The sequence below is a fragment of the Plectropomus leopardus genome, chromosome 8 (assembly GCF_008729295.1).
Source record: "Plectropomus leopardus isolate mb chromosome 8, YSFRI_Pleo_2.0, whole genome shotgun sequence".
NCBI lineage: Eukaryota > Metazoa > Chordata > Actinopteri > Perciformes > Serranidae > Plectropomus > Plectropomus leopardus.
The window spans coordinates 6,466,775-6,486,499 of record NC_056470.1 but is presented as its reverse complement, the minus strand read 5'-3'; the positions used below and the strand labels follow the sequence as shown (position 1 = coordinate 6,486,499).

Below are 19,725 nucleotides of genomic sequence, written 5' to 3'. Positions count from 1 at the left end.
GAATCCTGACAACATTTTAATCTCCATATGAGGAACCTACAAGCCTGTATTGCGTTTGTTAAGCTATTCATAAAAATTATGAAATGGTTGGGGACTGTACTTTATATGCGTATGACTTTTTATTCTTTCTTATTTCTTTTTTTTTGTATCATGATCCTACACAGAGCTATGCTACAATTTTTGAGGGGTGCACAACCCTCACTTCACCATAAATAACCATATTTCACAGTTTCTGGCCATGATAAATGGTGAGGATTTTGTGCATTTTTAAAGAAAAGATCCCTTTAAAACCCACATATTACTGTAAAATAAATACTAAATACACCTATTGAAAGTTGAATGTCCTTCTTTCAAGCCAAATCAAAAAACGTGAATCCGTCCCCTTGTGTTAACAAAATTATCTGAAGTGCCTTCCCCATTTAGCACCACAACTCCCTCTCATAAATACCGGACAGTCCCTTACTGGCACCAAGTAAGGCAGACATTACTTCAAGACGGAAATAATAACTAGTCCGAAGAACTGTGACATTTGCATCCTATATTGAAGACAAGTTAGAAATGTTTACTTAAAAGAAATTGTTCCCTTACCTTTATAGTTGCCTGTAACTTCGAGCAAGTAAATTTGCAGTAACCTTGCTCAACGTTAGCGGCGTTTACTACCAAAACAGAAGCTAAGGGGGAGTTTAGCATCTTGTCATACTGTCAAACTCTCTACTTCTCTCAAAAGTTGTGATTACATTAATATGAACGTGCACGTAAACATTATTTTAACGTTACACGTAGGTAGCTTTGAGTTTGCTCGGAGGTCACAGTGAGTGGCAGACAAGAGGGTTTTCGCTTAACTTAAAAAACAACCGCGCCGGGGCTAACCTTACGCACGCTAGCTAACAAGCTAAATCAGGCTAACCTCTTACTAGACAACGTCAGCTGGCTAATTTCACTGTCAAATTTTCCGCTAATTCGTTGTACTCCAGCTCGACGAAAGAGCGGTACCAGGATAACAACAGTTATGGTGTAAGTAATATATCATGTGCCACTAAAAACCGCTAACATGAGGTTTACTGAAAAGTTATCATAGTTTATAATGTGAGAAGCTCTGCGGACGGTACCATCTGGTCCCATGGTGTAATGGTTAGCACTCTGGACTTTGAATCCAGCGATCCGAGTTCAAATCTCGGTGGGACCTCATCCTTTTGCAATGGAGCATTATATTAATAACACACAGTACAGTTATTTATAATGCTATGTTGAGCAAAAGATAATTAACATTGCAGCCAAACCTGTAACCAGCTTATCACTAACTACACAGCAAGCAGGGTGGGGATGGTTAGGCTCAACTCCTATCTACAGAGTGCTTGGGGAAGGAAAAGAAGTCTTAAAAGGTTGGCTAATGGCTTTCATTTTGTCACTATAAACGACTAAGCAGCACAGTACCCAAGAGACCCTTCTACTGTAGGCATTGCCCCACCCTCTGCCCCCACACCATGTCCACAGCCCTCAGACCCTTTACTTTACTAGGGCAATATAAAATCTCCATTACCAGAAGGACACTGTGGAGCTCATTAATAACTACTAAATATACGTTTAGTGTAATCCATATCAAGCCATCACATTTTAGAAGTTTATATGAATAAAATAATTACACTAAGAAACACCACTCATGCTGAATACTACGTTTATGTTCAAACAACTTTATTCCCACTCATAAATGGCAGTGTTAAAAATATATATACAGTAATATGCTTGAATTGAACATTTCTTTTGATATTTTATTGGAATGTTTTTCAAATTTCTTTACAAATATGTCCAAGACAGCTGTTTCTCTACTGGGCAGCTTTGGCAAAAGTGTACAGGGTGACATCCTTGTGCAGGATATTTTCAGAACTCTTGAACAAGAGCCTTCTCATACTCAGCTGTTTTCTTACCACAATTGTGTTTTATTTCTCATGCATCAGTGTAGCCTGCAATATCCACACTGGAACATTTGTGTTCCCAGTATGTTTTGTGTGTGTGTGTGTGTGTGTGTGTGTGTGTGTGTGTGTGTGTGTGTGTGTGTGTGTGTGCGTGCATCCTGGAAGGACACCAGAACACATTTGCTACAAGCTCTCTTTCAAACATAAGACTTGCTCAGTGTTCCAGTGGAAACTGAAAAGGTGCTGGTGCTGTCAGTGCACTTAGAGCCACGGTACAAATGCAATGGAAAAACGATTAAATTATATCTCTGTGAAGTGGCAGTGAACTTGCAAAAAAGGAAATTGCAACAATATAACAAACCAAAGAAATAGTAAAACGGACATTTTAAAAGCCACAACAATAAGTACAGAACATTACAAAGCGATAAGAACACTAATAACAACATGAAATATCTTTGAAATTGTCTCTTTACAATGTGGACTATGTGGAGTCAATAAGAGATGGAAAAATATGAAACACTCACAATATAAAAATTGGCACAGTCATGTTCTGCCTGCAAAATCTATATTTGAGACAGAAACATTTTTAAAAGAAATCCTAAATGTGTAGCTCTGTCTCATCCGAAATACACCTGTGAACATTCTCCTTTCATCCAATTATTTCATACACCATAGTGTTTCTAAATCTATTGTGTGTGTGTGTGTGTGTGCGTGTGTGTGTGTGTGTGTGTGTGTGTGTGTGTGTGTGTGTGTGTGTGTGTGTGTGTGCTTCTTTTTGGGCAAAATCCTTCAAACAGTGTGTGTAATTTTAATGGAGTGAGTGAAGAGAATGACTGAGATTCAGTTGGACTGAAATTATTGCAGCACTCCACAGCTCAATTATCTCTGCACCAGTAATTTTCCTGCACTCAAAGCATTGCTCCCTGTGTAAATTAGGTGAGTTGTAGCCCATAATGTTCAGCACATCATTTAGTTCCAGGAAGTTATTCAGGTATAATTAAATGAGGCTCAAAGTTTGTAGCCATAATGTTATACTATGGAGATTTCATAGTTACATACAGATTGCCACTGTTTTAGATTTAGCTCAACATAAGCTGTGTATATGAACCATTAAAGTCAGAAGCCCTTTCAGCTTTAATAAACTGAAAATTTGTGTAAGCATAACCTACACAGTGACCATCATCTATTAAAAAAACTAGATTTAACCATACTTAACTGTGCATTTTTTTAAATAGCTTCTTCTGTTTACTTATTTTCCTGCTAATAACTAGCTTTGCTTAACCAACCAAAATTGAAAAACGACTTCAGTTTTCAACATTGCTGCCCTGCAAAGGCAAATAACAGATACTATAAATACAAAAGAGCTTTAGGGACACATTGAGGAATTTGATGAGAATAAACTCCTAATATTATGAGAATACATTTGTAATTTTACATAAAAAAGGCATAATTTTCTGAGAAAAAAGTTGTAGAAATATGACTTAATTATCTGAAAAGTCCAACTTTTTTTTTGTTTTTCTCATAAAATTACAACTTCTTTGTCATTATATTACAACTCTTTTTCTCATAATATTACAACTTTGTTCTTGTACTGTTAATTCTAATCAATTAATTCTCAAAATCTAATGTCATCTAATTCCCCTAATCCTTTGTTGTATTATAGAAACACTAATGTTGAGAAAAAAGGTTTAAAATGATCAAGTTGGCTGACAAACACTGTTTCTGATAAATTAGAAAGAATGTAATGCCTCCATTTTTTGCTGTTTTAGGTCATATTTTACCCCCTAAGTCATCATCATAGAACACTGCTTTTGGATAATCTTCACTAAATAGTCAGTATATGTTGCCTATAGGGATGTACAATATTGAATGTGTTGATATTTCCTAACTTATTCTGGCTGATTGCCTATATCGATATATATGCACATACACATATGTGTTTTTCCACCTAGTTGCAGAAACATCAAGTCTGTCCTGTAGTGGAATTAATATATTACATCTATTCTTATCATGATGGCCCACTGGTAGTAGATGCAAATATAAAATACAATGTTTTTTAAAATGTACACATTCACTGGGCTAAGCAATAACACTACTTTAATCTAGATTACATGTAAAACATGCCATATTTATTCTTGTGTAACAAACTGTATATTCCATCTTACTATAAAAGGCTTAGATGATCTTTTCTCTCAGACAATCCTGACAAGAAGGGAAATTTAACCTATTTCAACCAATAAAAGCTGCATAATTTAAGTGTCATCTTTTTGATCTTTCATATCAGGCCAATTCTGGTATTTCATTTTAAAGCCATTATCTTTATTGTGAATCTGCAGTTGCCTATCTCTGTTTTACAAGGAGCCTGTCTGTCCACCAACTATTAATGTTTATTGAAACCAATATAATGAATTTTAAATTAAAATAAATGAATTGATTTTGAATTTCATACATTTATACAAAATAATAATATTTTTAAGTAACCAAACATCAACAAATCACATTATTCCCACCAGATTCAAAAACTCGGAAGACAGCTATTTCTACTCGGCTAAACCGGGTAGCATTAGCATGACTTCAGCTTGGTCAATGAAAGCGTTTTAGTTTAATTTTTTAAACATGACCTTAGCTGGGTCATATTAGCATCAATTTTACCTAACTGACTTACCAAACTGGATTACCAAACTCACCAAAATATATATTTTTCAGTAACAGATAACAGCTGGGAAAAATCTGTACATAAATTCACTTTTAGCATTAACTAGGCTAGCTGGGGCTATTTCACCGGCTAGCTTTAAGCAGTCAGCACAGTTTTGGGTTTTAGCTCAGGTTTTTTGTTGCACCCTGTTCGAACAGAAACTCTAAACTTTTGAATACTACAGTGTTATACATTTTTAGGGTAAATTAATCCAAAATGGTTCTATAAAATGAAGGTGTAATGTTCAAAACTTTGAATCTCCTAGCCACCATACACGCCCAATCCACGGGCCACGACATTCATAGGTCACAGTGGTGCACCGGCAAAGGATTCAGAGGCTACATAAGGCAATGGATCACACAAACGTACAGCTCTGAATTTGTGATATGAAAACGGTAGGTTTCTCTCCATTTTAAAAAGAAATAGGCTACATTATTATATAACTGAAATACATAAGTCAACTTTTTCCAGCGATAGAGCACGTGTATGCAAAAACCATTACTAGAAATAAGATAACAGGATGACTACATGATATAAATCATTTTTTTTTCTCATCAGTTCATATGAGTCCAAAAACTGGAGCTGTTACTGACAGAAATGGGAGTGTGTGTGTGAACATCACATGTGTTTTAAGTGCTTTTCAGATATTTTGTAGCTACATATTGTGCATATACTGCCCAAACAGTTGACCCTTATTTTGAAAAATCATCTGCGACCTCTCAGTTTTTCAGTCTTCTGTCCCTCTGTGTTTACATATCAGTGAGCATATGTGTTTGGCACAACAACCATCACCTCTGCACTTTCTCCTGTCAGATTCAGGTGCTCTCCAACTTGCTGAGAATGTCCACCTCTCCGTTGCTGCATGTGTTCTGCTTCCCGTTGGCTTTCTGCTTCAGCTCGGACAGAAGGTGAGCGTCTTCGTGTCGTTCAGAAGGTGCAGCAGCAGGGTGCTCCAGGCTGATGGTGGCGCGGCTGGTTTCGGTAATGGACGAGTTGTTGTGGTAGTTGAAGTTGTTGGAGATGGGTGTGTCTCCCCAGCCCGTTTTACCCCAGGCAGACATCCACTGAGCCTTCTTCCTCTTCAGCGCTGTCTGCGCCTGAACGTCAACAATGATAATCAAGTGAGGAAATTCCGATTATTGTGTTCTTTTTATTTTACAAATAAATGTAATTATATAGAATTATTATAGAAATTCAGAATTAAATTTAGCTAGCCTGGGATTTCAGTTCATCATCAGGGTCATAACAACTGAGTCCCAGCTGTTAAAAGCATCTTTAATAAATGAAATATTTGTTTTAACGTACCTCGGCATTGCAGAAACAGAATATAATTGCCACCAGGAGTCCCTGCAAAGGAATACTACATTGATTAAATATTGATACAGGAACAGATGTCAGTGAGATTGTCCTTTAAATAATAAATGTAAATTAATCATTATTTTTTATTTGAAAAACATGAACCAAATGAGGTATACTTTCATTTTCTCTTGTCGCTATAATTTTGAAACTGGCTATCAGAAGCCCCATTTTACTTATATTAACACTTTAAAATTCCTTTTAAATAATGTGGAGAAAAAAAATATGATTAATTAATAAATTAAAAAAATGTGTGATCATAAATATCGTAAGTACATTACAACATTTTTAGAAAAAAATAATACATTTTTCAAATTTTTTAAAAGGAATTTCAAAGTGATATGTACTGTTATCATAATTATGAATATACATTTTTTAGTTGATTACTAGTTAAAAATTAAGTTGGTCCAACAAATTTTTCCACATTATTTAAAAGGAATTTTAAAGTGTTACATGCTTAATTTAGATATTTATGAACACAGCTAGTTCCTCATAAAATCATGTTATTGCAACTCATTTTTCCACATTATTTTGAAGGAATTTTAACGTGTGAACACACAGTGCAGGTGAAAGTCCAATTTCCAAAAGCAAGTGGCAGAATTAATAGTTTATTCTGCAGAAATTGTTTATTCAAATATATGAGGAGAGAGTGGCTCTACCACAGTGGAAACTTTTGAATGTGTGCTTAAGCTTAATGAAAATGGAAGGAGTTTATTTGTATTTAACAACATGAAAAGTCTTCATGCCTAATACCAGCTACCATTATTAATGTAAAATCAGTCATAGTTTGTGTAGAATGGCCATTATTCGACAGATTCTGTAGTGAGTAGCAGCATTTAGTGCTTTTATTCATACTTTATTGCGTGGTTATTTGTTGACTGTACCTGGAAGTGGCAGAAGATATTAACAAAGAAGTCAAAGATGGCCCGGCTGATGCGCCCCTCTGGCCTCCAGGGGAAAAGGATGAACTGGACTCCCAGCAGAGGGATGAGGATGAGGGTGGCTCTCACCGCCTTCATGTAGGCTGTGGACTCAGCACAGTGGGTCTCTTTCAATTTGGTTATCAGAACCCGGACGATGTTCAGGAGGAAGAAGAAGTTCACCTGGATGGATTGATGGTTAACAAAATGACAGGAGGAGAAGAGAAAGACAGAGAGAAATCTGTTATGATATTACTGGTATTTTTGCAGACTATCTAAAGAATGGCGATGACTGGCCTGATGGTGGCAGTATAACAACATCTTTAACAAGCTCATGCAGCCTTCTCTCCAAAAACCTCCTTTCATGCTACTCTGGTGTCATTCAAATGGAGAAAACACAATGCCATTTTGATGAGTTCTGTTTCAGTTTCTTAAAAATATTGGTGTTAAACTAATTAAAGGCAAAAAAAACCTCAACAAATTCATGACATATAACTTTGTGATGTATGTATCTACTTGTATGTACAGTATGTTGCCCCAGTTTTCTACTCTTGCGTTAATAAATCAAATAAAAGTACCACAAACTATAATGAAACATGTTTAACACATCATAGTTGCATTTTAATATCAGTACTGTTTGGTTATTTTGTGTCTGATAAATAGTCCTGTTAATAAATTAGAAATTAGAAACTGACTGATCATTGTAGTGTATTTGCATCAACTGCGTATTTGCACTATGAGGTTCGGGACGAAGTACTCCACTCCTCCTTTTGTTGTCACTAAGTGTTTTAAATTTCGTTTTGATGGTCATTTTTGAACAAACAAGATCAAATCTGTTCATAGTAGCCTAATAGCAGCCTGATATGTATGTGTATGAACATATACACCTTTATCAATTACTCACAAGCAGTGCGGCTTGAATGGGCCCATGAATGATGTAGACCAGGTGTGTGTTTGAGCTGATCCAACACCTGAAATAAACGCAGTGTACAAGACAAACTGAAATAGTGGACATTATTCCACCAAGAGTGAGCTTTGACATGCACAGTGACAAACTTGTAGGAGAGATTTCCGCACACTTTCATCTCTCCAGTATTTCACTTTATTTGGAGCTTGCACGGGTGTGTTGCATACCCGTGATCAGACTGGGATTGGCTGTTGTTGATTGTTGATTCATGTATGCTCTGATGAAGACCGAAAGCGAAGAGTAAAGTAAAACACTGCACAGATGTAGGAGTGTGGAAATCTTTTCTACAACTTTCCAGCACCATACCAAAACTAAGCTGGGTAGAGCGGGGTGGCCGTCCCGCATCATCACACGCACAGTGACAGTGTCAGCTGTTCATATTAAATGTGGCCAAAGTTTCTAATAATGAGGTAAATGTTTGTAAAAGTAATCCCTGTGAGCAAAAACCTCAGGCTTCAGACCATTCTGACTACTCTGGTTCAGACGTTCTTCTACTTTTGAGACAAACTGATGTCAGCTCATGATAGAATCATTAATATGGTCATTTGAGCCAGGCCAGTGACTGCAAGTGTTAACATTGCTACATGTAGCTACATGCTAACATCAGAGAAACATGTTTTCCATGTTAATGTCTCCTCAATGTCATTTCATACAGGTATACCTGGTTTAATATGCCTGGTTGTGAAGATTTTGGTAAAGAAGCTTTTACTGGTGAGTAGAAAGTACTGCTATACTCTGGTAGTCATTTTCTGGCTTTAAGAACACTGCTATATGTAGCGACATGCTAACATCAGGAAAAATGTGTAATGTTGGTTGCTGAACCTGTTCATTTCTCAGACAGTTTGGGGAAAATAAAGTGCTTTTTTTATATATATATTTAAGCATGTAAACACGTTCTAGAAGAAACCCAAAGTGGAAGCAGGCTGTTGACCTGAAATTAGCATAACAGGTCCTCTTAAATAAAAGCCTTAATCAATCACCCATGGTGCTGAACTCAGCAAACAAAGGGCTCACACAAATACCACTTAATGAGGCAAATCAATATCTCACAAATCCTCTCAGTGTGATCAAACAGAGTAGAAGAAGGTGAAAGAAAGGAGAGAGAGGGAGAAATCCCCACAGTCGTGACAACAGAGGAACAGCAAACACACTTCATCTTACTTGTCGTTAAAGAAGAGCCCGCGAGCCACAGCATAGGTGATGGCAGGGACAACGGGAAAACCTTTGAGGACGGAGAAAGAAACAGACAGAAATATCCTGAATCTCTGCAGAGGCTTCTGCAGCTGCATCATAATATTAAATCATAATATGTGAAAAGTAATACAATGTTTTCACAATAGATGAGTTATAAGAGAGTTTTACACAAAGAAAAGACCTGTTAGTTGCACGATTTGAATTTACTTTAAAGAAATATTTTAGCATTTTGGGAAATATTCGTATGCTCTTTTTTTTGCTGAAAATTAGATGAGAAAATCGGCCTGTTCTATGTGAAGAGAGCCCGACAGAGATAGCAGTATTTATTCGATACAAAGCCCAAGTGTAAAAACAATTTGCGTTTTTAAAGGTGTTACACTGAGACATCTGGAGAAAGCTCAGAGTAGAGTCGCTGCTCCTTCAAAGTCGAAAAGGAGCCAGTTGAACAACTATAGAGAAATTCATATGTAGGCTAATTAAATGAATATAAAATGTTAGAATCCAGAATGTACGCAGTTGTAACTTAAAAGTTTAACACTGTAAAGTAACAACAGCAGAGCTCTGTTAACCTCCGTCTCTGCTGAGTTTGGCGAATGGTGATTTGTTTTATCTCCATGGTAACAGACAGCCTATAAGAAAAAGAGGGTCAAAGTTCAGAGTGCAGTGTTATTAGGAAGCAATATGTCCCGATTGTGTACATACTGCACGCAACAATATGTACTTTGCAAGGGCAGCCATAGTACCTACTAAAAGTAAAAAGAAAAAATATGCAATTCTGAACTCGCCCTTACTACTTCCTCAATTTTCCTGTCATAAATACTTCTGCCACAAGAGGTAGCAACCTAGATTAAACACAAATACAAGATGAAATAAGCTGCTCGTACAAGGAACCTATTGAAGTGTTTTTTGGGGCAGTGGATGGTCTCAAATAAGCATATTTCCCAAATGTCAAATTATTCCCTGAAGCAACTCAACATGCGAGACATATTTTCAGTTAAGCTTACACAGTTTTCAGGTGCTGTACCAACAGCAACAGAAGCAAGTTCAAAGTGAAGGTGGCATGTACAGGACATGCGTCATACTTATTACATGCATGCTATACATACAGATATAAAAAAAAATCTGAGAAAAAATCTAAATCTAAATCTAAAATCTAAAAAAATAATACACAAGAGCTGGGTGCCTGGATGAGAGCTGAAATGAACAGCCGACTCGTCTGAGTACAGATACATGCAGGCTTCAAGGTTACATCCTTGTGCTGAATTATGGTGGAAAACTGCTGATGCTCTCATATTGTCAGGTGCACTTATGTGTGAATGAATGTTTTGGCACTTGAATTTGGAAGAGTTCAGCGCTGTTAACCTTGAAAACGGCATCTGTCGAGGATAATGCAGTAACTCTTCTTGAAGCGTTGCTCATAATGTATTATGACGTACTGCAAGTGCATTATAAGCATCTCGTTAATCACCAACAGAAGGCAATGTAATGGATTTTATTAACCTGTTCAGATCCCCCCTGTCCATTCCAATTGACATGACTTTTCTAGGAAGTCTAGATCTATGACTAGTGTCATCTGACTCCACCCAAATACACAGACTTGTTTGATGGGATGTCTGTAAGCAAATCAGCGTTCCACCGCATCTTAAGTGGACTGCAGTAGAGTCACGCCCCAATTTAACAAGGCACAAGGACAGGAGAAAGTGCATTGTTAAAGAACATCATTTGTATTTAAACATCTTTTAAAATAGACATGAGATGTTATATTGCTTATACATGTCACAAAATCATATTAAAAATGTATAGCTTTTACTCAGGATTTTTTCCAAAACCCATATGTTGGAATGGACGGCAGATCTGAGTGACACCAGAAAATGAATAGTGAAATATAATCTAAATGGGGAAGTCCTGTACTGATTTGATTTTTTAAATGATAAAATCAGCTTTAAATGCATCTTATTATGTTCACAGAATATCCATCTCTGAAGGTTTTTCACATACTATTTTCAGGAAGATATATCAAATCATAATGACAAAATGATTAAAAGAAAAATACACGTAATGTGGTTTATAACATCAATTATTATAAAAAATAAATAATTTTGCATTTTTTGTTAAAAAAAAAAGTGTTAAAACTGTTGTCATTTTTACTATTCAGCAATTTTTGTGTTAAGAGCCTTTGTCCATTGGAATGGAATGAAAAAAAAAACACATAGTAAAGTATCCTATTTTTAAAAAATGCTGATATATGCTATGAGTGAATTTAGAATAGAAATCCATTTACAATACTTTTTTGTTGGAAAATGTTGGGTTCTGAACGAGTTAATGCAGTTCCATATATATCATAACGTATTGTCATGCACTATGATACTTTAATGTGCCTCTGTCAACATTGTTTGAATCTTATGAGCTACCTGTAGCTCATAAGCTAACTGTAAATATATACATTTGTTATCTGACATGGATACAAGCACAAGATGGAAGAAGCTCGCACTGAAACACTAAAGGACATGGTTTGGAAATGGTAGTGAAATATCACATCCTTCTGACTCACCCCATCCCAGAACGTAATACCAGAAGAGCTGCTGTTCTCCGACAAAGACTGCCACTATGATGAGCGTGTGGAGGTAGATGCCTTCACACAGCATCCAGAAGTAGCTGGAAGTAGACGTGTACTGAATCAGCACAACCAGGATCTTACAGCTCACCTGACAGACAGGAAATGGCAAAATATGATGAATAAAAGGGAAAATTTTCCTCCATAAATTAAATAATTAGAAAATATAAGATAAGGACTATAATGCGTAATGAGGACACCATTTAGTTAAGTGTGGAACATTTTTAACAGGGGAAATGAGGTGCTTGAACTGAAATTCATTAGTTTAATGGGATGAAATAAAGATGAGAGATAAATTCGGTGGCTCACAGGGTTGCTGGTGCTTATGGCTTGGTTATTGGCCATCGTGAGCGAGAGCCACATTATAGTAACAATAGAGTTGAAGAGGAAGGAGAGAAACATGTTCTTGTGGAGGGAAATTCTCTGGCAGCTAAGACTCCTGAAAGAGAGAAACAGATACACAGAGGGAAGATTTATTAGTTATGGTTTATTTATCATTTTAAAGGCTTTTACAAACATGTTTGGATTGATATTGCCACAGCTGATATTCACGACAGCTGATATATACAATATTCTTGCCAAAAAGTCCCTCAAAGCCCCTTCAAATTTGAAGTAGCTACATACTTTGACTTTCAGAACATGATTCAGAGTTTGGGCTGGGATTGCCTGCATATAGCTCTCAACATGGATAACCGCAGCAGAATGAGCGCTATGGTTGAGTTACCAATTCTGTAATTTTAAGGTTATGTCGTTAGTACATAATACCAATTCATGTTAAATCCATCATGTCCAAATGTTTGTACCTGATAGGGGTATAACTTCAAAACGTTTAAATGCTCTGAAAAATACTAAACGCTTAGAAAAATCTTTTAAATGTTATTTAACTTCTTTTTTTTTAACATCATAACATGCCCATGTCCCTGCACAAAGCACACTGGGAAACAGCCTAAGGGAGGGGGGCATGCTGCAAAATAGGTCAGGTATTTTTTAAAAACATTAAACACTGAGGAGGGACTAAGTTTTGCATAGGTGAGTGACATAAAACTTTAAATGGTAGTATTTTAGATTTATTTTTATGAATTATGTTTATTTAAAAAAAAAGTCACACCCCAGCCACCCCCCTCCTTTGATGCATTAAGTACAGTCCCACAACACTGACACAGAGCTAAGTCATGTCCTGCTATGGACGGAGCTGCAGCAAAACATACTTTAGTCACCTAAAAAATCAATAGGCCTATCACTTTAAGTGTACATTTTATGTAAATGTCTGTTCCTCTTTATCTTCCACAAAAGCTGATGGAGGCAGCGGTACACCAACAACTCTGCCGATCAGTGGAGTAAAATGTTTTTCTCATTGGAGTCTGGTGTTTTTGATATATTGGCTTCAAATCTCCATCTGTAAAGGCTGTTTTATGGCCAATATTCTAAATATAACATAAAATTAAAAGGATATTGACTCTTTTTAGGCGACTTAAAACTAATCAATTAAGGCAGAGTTTGCGTAGCGCCATTTGGTTATGTATATGTGATGTGGCGGTTTTATATCTAGAAGTTGTTGTAAATAAACAGCTGTGATTGTGATGTGGTCCATATCATAGGCTGTATTAATAACATAGGTTCAGCACAATTAGCTGAAAGGGGGGGCATATCCACCTGCTGTGGTAGAGTCAGACATACATTTGTCAATAAGTAGTTTCTCCTCTAGTGCTTGTATACTGGAACAAAGACATTAGTCCAATTAAATGACCTAATCGAGCTTTAACCGTAGTTCAAATTAACTGTACATGTAAATGTACTGAGTGTGATAAAAGTCTGCAAGAATGCATCCATGACCATGCCTGTTGTCATTAAGCTCTAAATCTTGTCTCTGTATATATTTCACCATATTTCCAAACTATCATACACACATTAGCACTGAAATAGTAAGTAAGAGAGGAAAGGCATGACTCACTTGAAGTAGGAGAAGATGATCAGACAAATAATCAGGGAGACAATCGACAGGCCGTGACCCACCATGGCAAGGTAGTAGAGACTGATGGCAAACTACAGGGACAAAACTTAAAATCATTATGTGTGATAAATATAAATACATTTACCTTATATAAAATAAGCTTATATATGTTAAATTCAAGAGTGAGATCATCACAATAAAGCAGTAAAGTGTATTCATAGTTTGCAATATATTAATAAAAAGCACAGGGGCCTCTTTGAAGCATGGGAGAAAGCAATGGAAAGATCTGTAGGAAGAATATGAGCCTTTTGGGGAAATTCAGAAAAGAAAATGCTTCCTGAATGGACATGAATTGAGATGCATTCAAGACAAAAAAGTCCCACTGCTGGCAAAATGTAACAGCAAATAAATGAGATTCGTGGAACAATATTGGAGACGTTGTTCAGCAGAAATATCTGTGCGCAGCACTGTGAGCTTTGTCGTCGTCCATGTGGAACAAATCCTAAATGACTTGCATTTTTAAGTCGGTATAGACTGTATGTGGAGACATAAGGCGGATTAAAAATTATTAATCCTAGATCAAAAACGAGAGTGAGACAATTTACAGTACATTAACATTTAAATAACTCCACAGGGACATAACTCTATAGAGATATTTAGTTTGACTCGAAGGATGTGAAGTAGGGGGAAGATCAGAGAACAGTTATTTTGCATTCAAAATTTGATCATATGTAAAAACTACCTTGTACAAAAGATTAAAAAAAAGAGGTAAAAAAGATAAGCACTTTCACATAAACGATTAAAAAAGGTGCAGCATGTAGTGAGGATGGCATTTCTTTGACTTGTTAGCTGCAGTTTACAGGCTCCAGTGTTCAGTTCACAACACACAAGTCAGTGAGTCAAGAGTGCAGTTTGCCCTGAGTTCATGTTGTTATGCTCAGCTGTCCATGCACAAATAACTTCTGACTATCGGATATCAACGTCTGTCATAAACATTTCTGGTGTTGTTCCCCGCAGTAGGTTCAGATTACATTTCTACATCGTGCCAAAAAAAAGTGCAAGGTTGCACTTTGCATTTCATCCTTCACTCAATAAGGTTTAGTGCAAGTCAACCTATGTGGTAAAAGTAGTCTCTCGTCCAGGAACATTATTCAAATGACGATGCACTCATCTACACTTAACCTAAATACATGATAAATAGTGAACACTTAGATTGTTACTGATTTTTTTTTTTTTGGTGGGACTATTTTGAAGTGGCTGAAATACATTTTGTTGCTGACAGCAGTACATTGTTTAGCTTCTGTCGGCACTGCAGCCTGTTTCTCCTAACTGGGTGCGTGCCAGTCAACATCCACTGTATGTAATACACTGACTGTGTAGTACCTAGACTATCCTTTTAGACCTCTGATATCCTCTCATACACAGCAGTTTCACTGCATTGTATTTTTTTAATTTGCATATAAGTGCTTATTGTGTATTACTGCATTTCTTTACATTTCTATTTTTACACAATCACATACTCAACATATTAGACAAACTCCACTTTTAAATATGCACATACATACTGGTGCTAATTGTTTATTATTACTGTATTTTCTATTTTTATGTTGATACTCTATACACTTGTGCTTGTACTTATTCCTACTTGCTATAATTCTCTATGCTGACATCAGAGCAACTGTAACGAACCACAGCTTCCCCCTGTGATCAATAAAGTATTTCTCATTCTGATTCTGTCTTACCTTACGTCTGTCTTTGGTGTAGGCCTGACACTGGGTGTAGTTAGTCCAGACTCTGTTGCTCTCTGGATGGTGGAACCACTGGCCATCAGGATTACACACTTTGGTTACCTTTTCTGTTGAAGACAACATTAGAATTCACTCAAATGGAAAGATTGCTTATGGTTTGGTTTAAGTGACTTCAGGTGCCAAATAGACCATGACTAGCTCAATTTGACATTAAAGGCCATTAGTTCTTAATGCGAGACACTGTATGCTAATACAGAGGACAATCCCCTAATTGGCGAATAAAAAAACAAATAAAATACCTTGTAGTGTAAACAGTTATTTTTGCATATCTTAAGTCCTCACCAGCAGGGTCAAAGTCGAAAAAGTATTCAGGACACATCTGCATGACAGTCCCTGGAGCTGAATCGCCCCAGCACAGCCAGCCATCCCACGTACGGTTACAGTAAGTACCTACAGAGGGCAGTACGGACAGGACAGTAAACCTGCAGAGCTTGCAGACACTGGACAGTGTGTGTGTGTGTGTGTGTGTGTGTGTGTGTGTGTGTGTGTGCGTGTGTGCGTGTGTGTGCGTGTGTGTGTATTACTTTTTTATGAGACACTTTGTAATACTGCTTGCTACTAGTGCAGCCCTTAGATATAACGTTAAGTCACTTCCAATCCCAAACAGGTGATAAATGTTGTAGAAATGCTTGACTTAGTAAACCTTTCAAAACACTAAAGTACAAGATTATAATGGTATTTATTTAGTCATTTATTCATTCATTTCTATTTAACCATTTTTTAACCACAAAAAGCCCTAGATAAAAAAAACTCCTTTTCAAGAGTGTCCTGGCCAAGACAGGCAGCAACATTAGTCACAGACAGACAACATAGAACAAAAATACAAAATCAATATATGCAACTTCAAAACAAACAATATAAAACACAAAAAGAACACAAAATGAAGTTACTACGAGGACAGACTGTAAAGTACATTTGTATATGCTATAAGTCAACCATAAAAATAAGAAAAATTAAAAGACAAGCTAAGATACACCATAAAACTGGCATGGAGAGAATCAGTGAGTGCAGCTTTAAGCCTGTCTGCAGGGGATTCCACACATGTGGAGCTGCATACAGACAGGCTCTTCTGCCAAACTCTGTATGAACCCTAGCTATCGACAATAAGAACATCACTCATATATGTAAGAAACAATAGGTTTAATTACATTTTCAACACATTTGTAAAGCAATTTAGCAGAAATGCTGAATGAATTATCACTGTACACACAGACTATAAGAGCTGTGTACTGACTCTATCCAGTCAGTGGCTCACATGTCACCAGAAAATCATAAAGGTAGGGAACTTCAATTTTTAATCACCTCCCTGGCAAGGTGAATCATATAAATTATCTATTCAACATAAATGGTGCATTACACTTAGTATATAAACTTTGTGTCTAAGTGCAGTGGCCCGCGCGAAGCTTGCCAACAATAGACGGAAACCTGACGGTACCAGGTTGTACTGCGGCATGCTGGGAAACAGAGCACAAAATAACATTTCAAAGGCAGTGAAATACTGAGGTATACTGGGAAAGAGACAAAGGGCAAGTTTCCTTTCTTTCAGACTCACTTCCTCTCTCTCTCTTTCCCTGTGTGCACACACTGGAAAATGTTAATACAGTAGGTGGAACAACCAGAAATGCAAAATGATGAAATCATGTAGCAAATACGCTGATGTTTGGCAGATATATTGTTCAGCGTCTTAGTTTAGCTTGTTAACATCTAGGGTTCATCATCTGGGGACCATGAATGTCTGTACAAAATTGAAAGGCAATCCAGTTATTAGGTTGACACACACCGTTAATGAGAGGAATTAATTACTGTAATAAGCTTTCTTGGAGTCCATGAAATTAATGGCAAGTCGATCTAAGCTCAATGAAAATGGGTTATTTTAAAATGATTTGCATTGCCTGCAAGTGATAAAACTTGCAGAGGGAGTGATTTCATTAAAACTACTTCAGTACTGCAGCACAGATGTAAAACGTGATGAAAGCCAGATCAACAGATCATAAGTGTTTCAGCACCATTACAAAAAAAATGTCTTCATCCATTCTACCAAATCTGAAAACGCATATCACATTTATAAACACTGGACGTGTGAATGCCGACGTTAACAGGAAACAGATTGTCTGCTCTGTGATTGGTTGCTTGGTTACAGGAAGCACTACAAAGATAGTGAAAAGTAAGAACAGATTTTTTTGGTTTGTTTGTTTTGACAGATGATGAGGTGAGAGCAGCATTTTCAAACGGTCTACATTTTAGAGTTCCAGAATGCTGGAGGAGTGTGGACGCTAAGCAAAAATGCAGCAATAATTATGTGTTTTAAAACAAGTAAGTGTAAATTTAGCTTTAAATGTATCTGCCAGAAACAGAAAATGCCAATGCCATATAAGACATAGACACTCCAGTCAGACAGCTATCATCAGCTGATCTGCAAATAAAAACAACGACAGTTAAAGTCTCTTTACCTTCTTCTGTACATGGCGGATCATGGATTATCTTCAGGTAGCACTCAAACTGAGCAGCCAGGATCTGGTGCCGCGTCTTTCCGAGTACGGTGGATATGTCGCTGAAGTTCTCCTGCTGCTCCTCCTCCACCTCCTCCTCATCGACTGCCACCACATCCTCACACTGGGACACCTGGGGGGGAAATTCACACGCTGTATATTAGAGATGTTGTAATGATAGATGTCTCCTACTGATTTAAGCTTTCTTTATCACTGATATCACTTCACATTTCACTTTCAGAAATACTACCCATAGTTCACAGTGAGGAAAACTGAGCCATTAGCAATGCAAGTTTGAACTGGAAAATGAAAAGAAAGCACAAGATATACTAAGGTCAGAGCAAATGGGATTTTATAAACACATGTAACTGATAATGAACTGATAACTGGGGTGAACTGTTGTTTTATGTTTTCTTTTCTTTCTTTCTACTGTTATCTGCCAAGGGACTACAGATGTAATTTAGCAGTCCTACTAACTCCAGCATATTTACATTCATATTTTAAACTGATGTTCATTAATATGCTTTTAAATAAACATCAAATTAAATTAAATAAACACTGTGATAAATATATATATACATTTTTAAAAATGTTAAAAATTTAAAGAGAAGTATGGAGTGTTGAGAGATGCAGTGTCAAAATTTTAAAATTTATTTAAAAATTTTACATTTAAAAAAAAAAAGGAAGGGGCTAAAAACATGATCACATTCACCTCAGGGCCCAATACCAGTGCAACTACCAGTGAGAGCGTCAGGGTCCACCACATGTTTCTAAAAGAACGAGACAAGAACAAGGACACAGCAGTTTTTAGACATGTTTACACCCAATCACCAAGAAAACAAATATCACTACATATGAGAAGTTATTTATGACAACCTGTGGTTCTTACAATAAAAAATACTTTTAATACAGGCTACAGTAAAAAAAACAAGACTAAGAAACCACAGCATAGATGTATAAAGAGAACTGGATACAGTGTTGGAGATGGGGCCCCGTTCATTCCCATGAACGTTGCTCAGTGATGCATTAAGTCAAAAACAAAGGTTCAACCTCTGGGTTTAAAATTACCAAGCTTTTGCACATCCATGGGCCAAAAGAGCAAGATTAGTCTGTACCTACATTTAACCCAGTCTCCTCGAAATTAGGTTACGTTTGCAAATTGAGATCATGATTACATTGTGGTGACAAGATAAATGCTGCCTGGATTATGTTCAAATACAATGGGCCTCATGCAAGAAATGATATATGAAGACATTTTCTCTTTTCCTTGTATCCACGATTTCTTCTTATTTTGTTAGTACCCAATGATTTTTGGGATGCGACAATGTTTTCTTATTTTTGCTCCTCTCTATGAGTGGTCAAGAGCACTCGTAACAAAACAGGAGAAAAACATCTTGTTTTCACAGTCCACAAACTGTTGCCCTGTACAATGAAAAATGCATTTTATTTTTGAGGAACATATAAAAACACATGAATATCATTGAATCAAATTTAGATAATGTTTTAGAGTAATTAAAATGACTGAATTATTAAATTTAAGGGATAACGAAATACTACTACACTTGGTGAATTCCAATTACTATAGCTTCGTGTGCATCCCTCTGATGACCAGCACTGAGATGTAACTAAGGTGCAACTAAAACAGTTAGTTGATTAATTAGAAAATTAATTGGTAATCATTTCTCTAATCTTGTGAGTCATTTTTCATGCAAAACATTTTGTGGTTGCAGCTTCTCATATGCTGTATGTATGAGGACTTGATGCTTTAACTTTTAATTATTTGAATTATTTTTGATTTATTCAATTTATTTAGGCCCT

The 19,725-nt window shown here is 36.6% G+C and overlaps 1 protein-coding gene and 1 non-coding gene across 2 annotated transcripts; one reads left to right on the top strand and one right to left on the bottom strand.

Moving 5' to 3' along the window:
- Window positions 1–1,114: 1,114 nt before the first annotated feature.
- Window positions 1,115–1,186, top strand: trnaq-uug. Its single transcript has one exon. It is a non-coding gene; the product is annotated as a tRNA-Gln (tRNA).
- Window positions 1,187–1,675: 489 nt separating this feature from the next.
- On the bottom strand, window positions 1,676–18,674 carry calcrl2 (calcitonin receptor-like 2). Its single transcript, XM_042491716.1, has 12 exons — window positions 18,620–18,674; window positions 17,869–18,040; window positions 15,701–15,808; window positions 15,353–15,465; window positions 13,611–13,702; window positions 11,969–12,098; window positions 11,597–11,750; window positions 9,013–9,073; window positions 7,789–7,855; window positions 6,849–7,067; window positions 5,914–5,955; window positions 1,676–5,705 (listed from the first exon to the last, which is right to left on the bottom strand). Exons 1-12 carry the CDS (start codon window positions 18,671–18,673, stop codon window positions 5,424–5,426), a joined length of 1,494 nt encoding a protein of 497 aa, XP_042347650.1. The 5' UTR covers window position 18,674; the 3' UTR covers window positions 1,676–5,423.
- Between the last annotated feature and the right edge of the window lie 1,051 nt (window positions 18,675–19,725).